The sequence below is a fragment of the Podarcis cretensis genome (assembly GCF_951804945.1).
Source record: "Podarcis cretensis genome assembly, chromosome: Z".
In the NCBI taxonomy this organism is placed as follows: domain Eukaryota; kingdom Metazoa; phylum Chordata; class Lepidosauria; order Squamata; family Lacertidae; genus Podarcis; species Podarcis cretensis.
The window spans coordinates 16,853,778-16,866,588 of NC_137184.1; the positions used below are offsets into that span (position 1 = coordinate 16,853,778).

General features: G+C 50.2%; 1 protein-coding gene across 6 annotated transcripts in view; it reads left to right on the forward strand.

Annotated features, from left to right (window-relative positions):
• ADAMTSL2 (ADAMTS like 2) overlaps window positions 1-12,811 on the forward strand; it is a 46,026-nt gene that overhangs the window by 26,362 nt on the left and 6,853 nt on the right. For all 6 annotated transcript variants that reach the window (XM_079961244.1, XM_079961248.1, XM_079961245.1 and 3 more), the window contains 3 exons: window positions 6,163-6,289; window positions 7,074-7,287; window positions 10,056-10,211. In XM_079961244.1, the coding sequence (XP_079817370.1) occupies window positions 6,163-6,289; window positions 7,074-7,287; window positions 10,056-10,211 (497 nt within the window). The remainder of the gene's footprint in view (window positions 1-6,162; window positions 6,290-7,073; window positions 7,288-10,055; window positions 10,212-12,811) is intronic.

A 12,811-nucleotide genomic window follows, 5' to 3' on the forward strand; every position in this document is an offset into this window, starting at 1 on the left:
AATATTCTTCAGCGTCTGCGGAGAGGAGACGTTTGAAATCGCCCGGGCTCTCCTTGCGCCTGAAGACGTCGCTACTGTTCCATACAAAACAATAATGGAACAGCTGAAGGGGCACTTTTCGCCGCAGCCCTCAGTGGTGGCTCGTCGAAATGCCTTCTACGCAAAGCGGCAAGCCCCTGGGGAAACCATAACTAGGTTTGTGACCTCTCTCCGCCAAGCCGCCCGGTTCTGCAACTTCTCAGAGCTGGAGAACATGCTTCGTGACCGCCTCGTCGGTGGCCTGAGGGATGAGAAGCTGCAACGACGCCTCTACGCTAAGAAGGACCTAACGTTCCAGGTCGCTCTGGAGGAGGCCCTGGCAACGGAAGCTGCCGAGAGGTCGACGCAAGAGGCACGGCCGAGCCAGCCATCCCAACCGAGGGTCCACCATGAAGACCTCACCGACGACTCAGGATCCAACAGGGAGGAGGTGCACCGAGTACAGCAGCGCACTCAAGCAGCCCACATACCACAGCTGCCTCGACGAGAAGGAGGGAACTGCGCAAGCTGCGGAGAAAGTCACGAGAGGAGGACCTGCCGTTTCCGCAACGCAGAGTGCAGGCAGTGCAGAAAATCGGGACACATCGCCCGGGTGTGTCGGGCTCGGCCCACCCAACGCCAGGCATCAGATGACCAATCCAAGAGCCCCAGGTCCCGGGGCCCAACGCACCAAGGCAACTCGACTGAGCTCACGGACTTCCAGGTATACCAGTTGCCCCACCCCAACGTAGAGAAAATTTATGTTGACGTACAGATAGAGGGGGCCCCATGCCGCATGGAGCTTGACACGGGTTCAACTCTATCCATAATCTCGGCAATGACCTTAAGGAAACTGTGTCCTACTGGGGGTCCCAAACTCAGGCCGGCCCCATTCACCCTCCGGGACTTCCAGAAACGTAAGGTCCCCACAATGGGGGTGGGGACCTTCAGGGTGCAATACCGAGGGCGGACGCGGCAACTGGAATTGCTGGTGGTCAAGGGCCCCTACATTAGCTTACTGGGATTGGCATGGTTTGGACCACTGGGGCTAGCCGTCACCGGGGTGAACCACACTAGCTTACAAGTGGACGTGGACGCCATATGCAAGGAATTTCCGGGGGTTTTTGATGGGAAATTGGGACAGTATACGGGGCCCCCCATTGCTCTACAGCTTGACCCCGCAGTACGACCGGTCAGGCTCAAGGCCCGCCGGGTCCCGTTCGCCCTGAAACCCCGTATAGACGAGGAATTGGACCGGCTTGTGGAGCAAGGAGTGCTGGAGCCGGTGCCTAATGCCCCCTGGGAAACCCCAATTGTCACACCCGTCAAGCCTAATGGTTCGGTCCGCATCTGCGCAGACTACAAATGTACCATAAACAAGGCCCTTACGGCCCATGCATACCCAGTGCCAGTGGTCAGCCATGTTCTTGCCACCCTGGCTGGGTCGAAAATTTTTGGCAAGCTGGACTTGGCCCAAGCATATCAACAGCTGCCAGTAGATGAGGCCACAGCAGAGGCACAGACGATTGTGACGCACAGAGAAGCATTCAGGGTAAAGCGGCTGCAATTCGGTATCAGCGTGGCACCAGGCATATTCCAGAATCTAATGGACTCTCTACTTAAAGGGATTCCTGGCGTCACCCCCTTCTTCGATGATGTGTTGATTGCCGGGCCCACACCAGAGGAGTTTGAGGACCGCCTCCGCACCGTTCTGCACCGTTTCCAGATGGCGGGTCTCAAGGTGAAGCGGGAAAAATGTCTTCTAGGAGTGCCTCAGGTGGACTTTCTGGGATTTATGGTGGACGCAGAAGGGGTCCACCCGACTGGGGACAAGGTACGGGCCATTTGTGATGCCCCAGCGCCCAAGAACAAGACTGAACTTCAGGCCTTCTTGGGACTATTGAACTTTTACCATTCCTTCCTTCCCCACAAGGCGGCGGTAGCGGAGCCCCTACACAGACTCCTGGACAAGCGGGCCCCTTGGGTGTGGGGCCAGCGCCAGGAGGCCGCATTCCAGGCAGTCAAGGACTTGCTTGTCTCAAACTCGGTCTTGGCACACTTCGACGAGAGGCTGCCGGTGGTGCTAGCATGCGACGCCTCGCCCTATGGAATTGGCGCTGTCCTGGGACACCAACTCCCGGATGGAAGAGAGGTACCAGTGGCATACTTTTCCCAGACACTCAACGCAACCGAGCGGAACTACTCGCAAATCGACAAGGAGGGTCTGGCAATCGTGAAGGGAGTAAAAAAATTCCATGATTTCTTGTACGGGCGGCCCTTCACCGTGGTGACTGACCACAAGCCGTTGCTTGGCTTGTTTGCCCCTGAAAAGCAGACCCCCCAAGTGCTGTCTCCTCGCGTCCTCAGGTGGTCAATTTTCCTTGCCAGCTACCAGTATGCACTGATTCACCGTCCGGGGAAGGCGATGGGCCATGCGGACGCCCTCAGCAGGCTACCACTACCGGAAACAGGCCCCGACCCAGCACCTGCACAAGAGGTTATGAGCCTGGAGCTGCTTCCTGACCGCCCCATTCAGGCACAAGAAGTTGCACACCATTCCAAGAAAGATAGGGTCATCTCCCGGGTCCTGGACTGGGTGTGGAGGGGATGGCCCAGCAGCAGCCCCGGGCCAGAATTCGCCGGCTACACAACCCGCAAACATGAACTGTCAGCCCACAAGGGGTGCCTGTTATGGGGAAGCAGGGTCGTTGTTCCCCAGCCCCTCCGCAAAAGGGTCCTCACAGCCCTACACGAGACACACCCAGGAGTAGTAAGAATGAAGGCCCTTGCCAGGAGTTATGTGTGGTGGCCAGGGATCGACGGAGAGATAGAGGCCTGGGTCAAACACTGCCAGGCCTGCCAAGAATCCCGCCCAGATCCCCCAAGGGCCCCAGTCCAGTCCTGGGAGTCCGCCCGAGCACCATGGTCACGCCTGCATGTGGACTTCGCTGGCCCCTTTCAGGGGAAAACATTCTTCATAGTGGTGGACTCCTACACCAAATGGCTGGAAGTCGCACTGGTACCGTCCACTTCTACGTCCGCAGCCATCCGGGTACTACGCAGGCTGTTTGCAACCCACGGGCTCCCTGACACTCTCGTCTCAGACAACGGGACTGCATTTACGTCAGGAGAATTCCAAACCTTCACAATGCAGAACGCCATCCGCCACATCCGTTCGGCGCCATTCCACCCTGCCACCAATGGCCAAGCAGAACGCATGGTGCGGACCACCAAGGACACCCTTCGCCGTATGACACAAGGGGATTGGGAGTACCGCCTTGCCACATTCCTTCTAGCACAGCACAGCACCCCCAGCTCAACGACTGGCCGGAGCCCCGCTGAACTACTAATGGGTCGGCGCCTTGCAATCAGATTGGACCGCCTTCACCCCGATAGAGCTCAGGATGAGGCAGTGGTGGGGGAAGGCAAGAACCCCCGGACCTTCGAGGCTCAGGACCCAGTGTACGCAAAGAATTTTGGGGCAGGCCCAGCATGGGTACCCGCCACAGTCACCAGGGTCACTGGCCCCGTGTCGTATGAGGTGCTAACGGATGGGGGGCAATGCTGGCGCCGCCACTGCGACCAGATACGGCGACGATTCCCAGGAGAAAACCAGGAGGAGGAAAGGGCAGAGGAGTCCCAAGGGAACAGAGGGGCAGTGAGGCCCATAGAGCACGAGGGGCCAGCAGGAGAGGCAGAATCAGTAAATACAGAGAGGACCTGCGAGGCCGAAAGGACACTGGAACCAGAACCACGACTGAGTGAGCCAGTTGCGCCAGACCAAACAGCCCCATCACAGCCAGTATCCTTGGAACACGAGCCAGAACCTGAACCCCGGACCAGGGAACACCCCAGGCCGCAACGCACACGTAGGCCGCCGGCGTACCTCGAGGACTATGAATGCGACCTCCCGGGCAGGACTGGAACTTAGAGGGGAGGGGTGTTATGTACTGGGTTGAATAGGATCCAAACTGCAGCAGTCTGATTGGCCCTAGAACAATAGGATCCAAAAGGCAGCAGCCTGATTGGTCCTAGAACAATGCAGCAGTATGATTGGTTGGCAGGAACTACCCAATCATGCTCCAGATAGAAGTGAATCCACAACCTGATTGGCTTACAGTAGAATTCCGGAATTAGCCAATCATGTGCAGCCCATTGTGTAAATAATGTATATAAAGCAGATACCTTGAGGGGACTTTCATTCCTCCTCACCACTATGAGCTGAATAAAGAGCATGAAATCACTTTGCGACTCTGAGTATATTTCACCTCTTTTCTTTCAAGATGGTTCTTCCCCTCCTCATTCAATCCCCACAACAACCCTGTAAAGAAGATTAGGCTGAAAGGCAGTGACTGGCCCAGTGAGCTTTGTGGCCAAGTCAGGATTTGAACCCTGGACTCCTAGGTCCTAGTCTGACAATCTAACCACTACACCACACTGACTATTATTACTATAAGGTCCCTAGGCAGGCACATCCATTAGCACAAGGACTGGATTCCCTCCTGGGGCTACATGCCAGTGTTATGGGAGGAACATAAACCAAAATGGACTGAGCAACAGATGCAACCCTTGCCATTGTACAGAAGGCAGCATCCCAATCTGTGCAGAATTCAGTTTCCGAACTCACATCTCCCAATCCAAGCAAACCATTTGCATTTCTATTAGGTCCATGGAAGGCACCTCTGGTGCAGTTTGGGCCACGATCTGGCAAACTTGACAGGGTTCTGCTGGACTGAAATGGGGGAAGGCTTGCACCCACCTAATGTTTAATTGACCCTTTTCAACCTGAATTAAACATGGTCAACGGTAAGGCGAGAAGGATATATGCAGACTACTTAGTCTCCTTTTGCCCCATCTCCTTGCCGCCTGTCCATAAGCATCCTCTTTTCCAGTCCTGGGTCACTCCAGGTAGGTCCACCCAGGGCAATCCAGGGCTGTCAAGACCCAGTCCAGACATATTCCAGAATGACCCAAAACTGTCTGATTTGGTTTGGGATCTGAGATTTCTCCAAGACAGATAGATGGCCTTAATGTCACAGTTCGAGGCTCCCTTCTGGGCAGGGAGAAACACTCAGAGGGAGGGTACAGCGCAGGTCTGGCAAAGGGTGTGGCCTGGAGAGAAGTATGGCTACAGGAACATCCTGAGAGCCTCATAGATAGCCCTGGAGGGCCACATTCCAACAGAATGTTCAAGATGCAGGAGAACAAAAGGTACACAGCGCATAGGTAAACTGCGGAACTCCCTCCCTCAGGAAGAAATGATGGCCAATAACTTGGATGACTTTAAAAGATGATTAGACAAATTCATAGAGGAGGAGAGAGTTATCAATGAATACTAGCATGGGGGCTATGCTCTGTCTCTGCAGTTAGAGACAGCAATGCGTCTGAAAGCCAGTTGCTGGAAACTGCAGGAGGGGAGAAGGCTCTTGTGGTCAGATCCATAGCTGTCAACTTTTCCCTTTCCTTGCCAGGAATCCTATTCAGAATAAGAAAATTTCCCTTAAAAAAAGGGAAACGTTGACAGCTATGGTCAGGTCCTGTTTGCAGGTTCTCCACTGGCATCTGGCTTTCCACCGTAAGAACAGTTATGGGTCGTTGGCTTGATCCAGCAGAGCTCTTCTTATAAAGGTTTATTGTGATAGCAGAACCTCTGTGTCTAGGGAGAGTATACCTCTGAATACAAGGTAATTGGAGAATATTCTTGCACTCTGATCCTACTTCCATTTGGAGCACCTGGTTGGCAACTGTGAGAACAGGGTGCTGGAGTGGATGGGCTCACTTTGGCCTGATCCTGCAGGGCCCTTCTTATGTTCTTATTCCTGAGGCTTCCTATGCCTGAGGCAGGACATGGGAACCAAGAGTGTTCTGGGAAAGTCTTCCTGTGAAAAGTGGTGCAGAGTAAGATAGAAGGTAGGGCAGAGACTCTTGATGGGGCAGAAGACCTTGAGGAGGTAGGGGTGGAGGAGCGAATGTCACAGATTCCGTATTGGGCAGTTTCCAATGTTCCCATGATGCAAATCACTGGTCCTTATAGCTCCATATTGCCAAGACTGATTCCAGTGGCTGGAAGCTAGAATCCAGTACATCTGTAGGGCTGCAGGCATGTCCCTCCTCCCTGATCCACACTGACCTGTCTAAATACAGGTGTGATGTCCACCTATGCCATGTGCATCCGCTATGATGGAATTGAAGTGGACGACATGTACTGTGATGCAATGACCCGCCCTGAGCCAGTCCATGAATTCTGTGCAGGAAGGGAATGCCAACCAAGGTAAGATTATGATGTCAGGTGATTGACAGGTTGGTGCCTCTCACCTTGTTGTTAACGGCACCTAATTCCCTTGCTGCCTTAATGCTTCGTCTGCTTCGTCTACTCACCTAGAATTGTGAGTTCAGTGTTATGGGTCTTATTCTGTGGAACCCCCTTCCTAGTTTCTCCTAGCTTCTGTTCAGTCTATTAGATCAGGAGAGCCTTATTTTTTTATTTTTTAAAAAATGCAATGGATTTTGGCTCAATTACTTGACTGCAACAAATTCCAGAAAGCAGAAATTTAAAAAGCGGAATGAGGTCAGATGATGATGATGATGATTGATTACACTGCCTTTACCCTAAAGTAAAGGGTATTTGTACCCTATCCTTTAGCCAAAAGGGCTCCCTGGAACAGCTTACATATGGTCAATTAAGACAAGACAGTCCCTACCTGCAGGCTTACGATCACAACAACAACAACACACACACACACATGGGAAAAGGGACAAGGAGGGAAAAGGAAAACCAAAACCAATTTCTCAGGCACCAATTTCTAAACCAATTTCTGTGGGAAAGGAGTTCCACAGCTTGGAACTGCCACAGAGAATGCCCTCTCCATGGCTGCCAACCCCCAAAAGATTCTGAGGGCAGAGGGACTACCAAGGGGGCCCCCTCTGCCGATCTTGGTTCCTGAGGGGTCTGTAGGGACATTTAGACAGCAGGCAGCTGTGAGCACATTTTCTTTCTTGAGGTTTGCCCCCATCACCTCCTTCTATCCTGAAATGCCCCATTCCCTCCAACACAGGTGGGAGACAAGTAGCTGGAGTGAGTGCTCCAGGACCTGCGGTGAAGGCTACCAGTTCCGCATTGTCCGATGCTGGAAGATGATCTCGCCTGGGTTCGACAGTTCTGTCTACAGCGACCTGTGTGAATCTGCTGACATCACCCGTCCAGAAGAGAGGAAGATCTGCAAAAACCCAGCCTGCGGGCCACAGTGGGAGATGTCTGAGTGGTCAGAGGTAAATCTGCAGAATGGATATGTTTTTGACAGGGAAGGATTTAGGCTTGGAGTTAGCTGACCTTAGGAATGGCCGAATCTGTCCATTATCTTTCCAATCGTAAGTTCATTTTGTCCTGCTTCCACACATCTTTTCAAAAGTATTTTATTTTTTAAAATAAAAGTCCTCTTGAAAATTCGTAAGCATTTTAGGGCCCGCTTCTCCTTATAGTAATTTTTTGGAGCATTTTTGTATGTTTGTTTCATTGATATATGTTTTTGGGGAACACACTTTACCCTGATATAAGCGCATCTTGTACACATTTTGGGATTTGTTTACTTTGAGGAATTGTGTAGCAAAATTCAGAGAAGTCTGAACTCCAGAGGGTAACTTTGTAGCCTGTGCTCTGTGGCCCTTTTGGCAGGCACAAAAGGGGCATCTATGGAAGCAGAGCCCCTCCTGCTGGTGGAGAACCACCAACTGCCCAGCACCCTAAATCTTACCAGCAGCAGAAATCAGATGTCAGCATTGCTCTGTAAAACAAACAAGTAGACTAGACAGGCCATTGGCCTGATCCAGAAGGCTCTCCTTAGCTCTGCCTGAACACCACAGAATTATTGTGCCACCTGTGCAGTGGGGTGGGGGCAAGAAATGCCCCCCCCAAGGCGAGACTTGTATTGCCATTTCTCCAGCATGCACACTCCTGAAGGCTGAATAAGAGCATCTTGGGGCAACCGGTCTGCTGGATAGAGAGCACTTGGCATGCCAAGATCGCCCTCCTTCGTCCCCGAGAGAGAGCTTGGATATGGTTCTGGTTCATACTTGAAATTCCCCTTCCATACTGAGTGCCAGCGGTAAATGCTTGGCTGCCAGCCCTTCCCACTGAAATCCTGCTGTGTTCTTTGCTTTTATAGGATGTTTTTTATTCCTCCCCCCCCCCCTCCCACCACCACCCCACAAAAGAAACACACATCCACCCACACTCTGGTATAAAAAAAATATGGATTGTTTCTCCCCATGTTGAACTGAGCGATTTAAAAAAAGAGAGTCTTGATTGTGTTAAGCTACCTATTTCATGCATTTCGGTAGGTGTCAAGCCGAGATCATTGGAGCGCAGGGGTCCTTCCTCCAGCCAAAAAAGCAACACTAATTTAATTTTGATCCAGCAGGCAAAGTTCAAGCCAAGCCAGCTTCAGACCTTGGCTTCCTTTTTCCCATCCAAATAATAATAATGAGCAGCATCTCTTACCACCCTGTACCACTCCCCAAGTCCCAAGTCCCAAAGAGATAAGTGGATTACTGTATCAGGAGTGTTGGGTGCTGATTGCCACGCTCTGCTGTTGTCATCACTTTTGTCACAGTATAAATATGCACCAAACAGACTTGCATAATGCAACACCTGTGTGATTGCAACCCCACTCTGCATAATACTGGTAGGTTTGGCTCACCTGTGTCATTTGGGGCTCAGCGGCTGCGTTCATGTGCTGGATGGAGATGTTACATTGAAGATCAAACTCGGAATGTGGGGGCACTTAGGTCCAAATTCCAAATATGTCCCCAGGCCTCTCTGTCTAGCCCTTGTGACACTCATAGGCCACAGCTCCTCTTCCCAGCCACACCTTCATAAACCCTTTACTTTACACACACTGGTTTTTTGCCTGGCTGGAATGTGTAATTGAACTCTGATAATTCCTCTTGCTTCTCTGGATGTTGGGTAGAGAGGTTTGTTTGTGAAGGCTAATTTACTGTACAGGTAAAACCACACCCCCTCTAGCCCCCATCCAGGGAAGCAAGAGGCATTATCAGAGTTAATACCTGCCCTGTTGGAGGCAGAATACTAGGTGCTTTTTTTCTGGAGGTATGCAGGGGTGAATCTTTGTACTTTTGCCAATTTACTGTATTTATTTTCCCCGATTTGAACTATAAAATGGTGATTTTCTTGAGTCAAAATGAGAGTACCCATAAACATTTTTTTAAAAGAAAAAAAGCACTGAGTATACCTATGAGGGCCAGTTTCTGGGGATCACGGGGGGAAAGTTGTGCTGTTGTGCTCAGGTGCTACTTTGGGGCTTTCCACTGCAGTATCTAGTTGGCCAATGTGTGTAAGATGGGCCTCCTTTGGCCTGTTCCAGCAGACTCGTTCTTAACTTTTTATGTTCTTACATGTCATACCCTCCAAATGTCCTGGAAAAACAGGGACATCCCATTTTTTTTCTCGCCAGAGAATGGCAGCCATTTTAGGCACAGTGATCTCGTGTGATTTAATGCCACAATTCTCCCCCTCTCAAAAGTGCTTTTTTCCAGGGCTGTGATCTTATGCAGCACACATTTTGGTGTGCCATGTCTGGAAAAAGTGCTTTTTGGGTGGGAAATTGTGGTGCAAAATCACACAAGATCATGGCTCCCAAAATGGCCACTATGCTCTCACAAGAAAAAAAAACAGGAAGATGTTTTCCAGGAATTTGCTGTTGTGGCACTGGAGACTATGACATGTTTAGTTCAAGGGTATATTCCAGATAGGCAGAAAGGAGAGCTAGGGAAGGGTGTGGCCTGAAAAGAGAGGGTGTGACTTGGGGAGAGTTCTGAGGGCCAGAGAAAGAGGTCTGGAGGGCCATTTTGCTCCCACCCGGAACCTGAGCTTCCCCACTTCTTCCTTATGGAAATCTTCATGTCATTTCTTGGTCAGGCCTGACTCCTGGGGTGCTCCCTGTCTCCGTCAGAAACATAAGCTCTTCGTTCAGATTCTTGCCATCTCAATCACTTCCTGTTCCCTTTCTCCCTTCCCCCAGTGTACAGCCAAGTGCGGTGAGAGGAGTATTATCAGCAGAGACATCCGGTGTTCAGAAGAAGAGAGGCTGTGTGATGCTAGCACCAGGCCCCTGGCAGAGAAGAATTGCAGTGGTGCCCCCTGTGACAGACAATGGACCGTCTCTGACTGGGGACCGGTGAGTCCACAAGGGTATGTGGGGAGGGAACCATCTGCAAATGGAGGCAGGGGTGTTGGGGGAGAACCAGCTATAAATGAGAAACAAAGTAGGGCGTGTTGTGTGTGTTTACAGCTGGCTGGTCTATCTGGCTGAGGATTTTGCTCATGAAACTCATAAGCAAGGCAGGGAGGCAGCTGACTGATTGAACCCAACATCTGCTATCTACAGATATACTGCATTTGTACATGGTCGTTCCACTCATTTAGCTTTGTTAATAGTCACTACAATCTTTGAGAATTCTTGGAGAACAGGTGAGGTCCCTGCAGACTGGAGGCAGGCAAATGTTGTCTCCATCTTCAAAAAGAGGAAAAAGAAGACCCAGGTAACTACCAACCAATGAGCTTGACATCAATACCAGGAAAGGTCCTTGAGCAGATAATTAAACAGTTGGTCTGTGAGCACCTAGAAAAGGTTGCTGTGATTACAAAGACCCAGCATAGGTTTCTGAAAAACAAGTCATGCCAGGTCAATCTCATTTCTTTTTTCAATAGAGTTAAAAGCTTGGTGAAGGCTGTGGACAGAAGATGAAGAGGTAACAGGATTTAGTGAGCAGGGAGAGTCCCTGGCACAGAGAAGTCCAGAATCAGAATCAGAGGCAGAAGCAGGAGAGGAGGGAGGCCAGGAGGCAGAGATGAGTCAGGCTGGTGAAGATGCGAGGGTGTTTCCCCTTCTTGCTGCGACAAGCTCCCTTCCCCCTGGCCTCCCAGGACAAAACGAGGTATGAAGAGGGAGGAACAGAGACAGGCATGTCAGTGTAGTCTCAGGTTGCTTGGGAAATACCCAGGGGAGGAGGAGACCTATTGAGAAGTGTTGCTGTGTTCATTAGGCCTGGCGCTCTTGAGCAAACCTTATTTCTTCTAATAAAGAGTTAACATCACTTACTCTGTGTGATTTATTCCCTCCAACTCCTGACACCTTTCCAACTCTACGGTTCTATTATTCTATAGGTTGGTGGCCATCACTGCCTCCTGTGGGAGTGAGTTCCATAGTTTAACTCTGCTCTGGTCGAAGAGGGAGTTACTTTTATCTGTCCTGAATATTCCAACATTGGACATCCACGAGTCCTAGTGTTATGAGAGAGGGAGAAAAACGTCTTTTGTTCCAATTATTTGCCTGGAGTCAGGTGGCTGTTTAAAGACCCATGCAAAATCCTCACAGCTCTGGGTGGCTGCTCTGTGCAATTACGAGAGAAGACCGGCGTGAGCCAGAGGACCCTGAAGGCTCCTTTTTTGGGTTAGCGTCTGAATTACCCATGTCTGTGGTGTCTGTTTTTGCCATCTGAAAGCTATCGGTTAAGCCAAGCTGGCACAGTTTCCCACAGTGTGGGGATTAAATTGCATTTGTTAGCTGTATGCTTGGCAGACACTCCTTGGCTTCCAGTAAAAAAGCATGTCTCCAGCTGTAAGCACAAGTCCAGCTGCAGACAACTCCTCACCCCTGTCTCCTATAAGGCAGCCATCAGTCCCTGCCAGTTCGGCCGGTATGATGCTGAGGCTAATGAGAGAATGTCTGTGCTGCCCTGGGACTGATGGGAGTTGTAGTCCGAAACATCTAGAGGGCACTGAATGGAGAAGGCTGCTTCAGTGCAGGTTGAAGAACATGAAACCTCTTAATTTTCTCTGCTCCTGGACTCAGTTCAGGTGGCAGAGAGAAATCATAGATTCCATGCTCCTAAGCAATGCTGTATGATGCTGGGGCTGATAGGAGTTGTAGTTTTAAACATCTGGAAGGCATGAGGTTGGGAAAGGTTGTCCTACTTCCTTGAGGGGACAGAAGAACAGGTGGCTGTTCCTCCCCTGCTCTGGAAGCCTCTGAAGCAGAGATGGAAACAAATTCATAATTGTTTTTATGACACTGTGAGTGTGAGAGGGTATGTGTGCTGCAGTTTTTTAAGATGAGGCTGGCGGGTGGGTGCAGGAAACATTTCGTAAAAGTTTTTGTACACCTTTTTTTTCCTTTCTCAGAATTTCTCCTGATAGGATGCATTGCCAAATCCTGTTTTCAGTATCATGCAATTTATGTACACGTTATCCTAATTTTTGCAAGTGATTTCCCCTCTTATAATACTTTTTTTTTTTTTTGGCGATACTTTCACAAATAGATGCATTTTTACACACACTTTCCCTCATGCACTTTTTTCTTCTTCCCAGGAGTATCCCCTATAATATTTTGGCTGTGATGTTTTCACAAATAGATCCATATTTATGGACACTCCCACCTTATGCACACATTTTTGTACAATGTCTAGCTTAGAAATCTGCACTGCAAAATTCAGAGAATTGAAAATTTCAGAGGGTAGCTATGTTTGTGGTTTATGCTTTATTTTAGGAAGCTGTTAATGAGTTAGGCTTACATTATAATGAAAAAGGGACTAGATTGCTTCCCTATCCATTGTCCAAAGTAATTCACAGGGTTGCATCCAGAGTAATGCTGAGCAACAGATCACATTGCTGTGAGGGTTTCTGCTTGTGCAATGGGACTTCCCCCTTCTCCTCCTGCTCACATACCCCCTTAATGGTTTGGGTGCATGCAGCAGGGAGAAGAGAGGCAGATGTCCT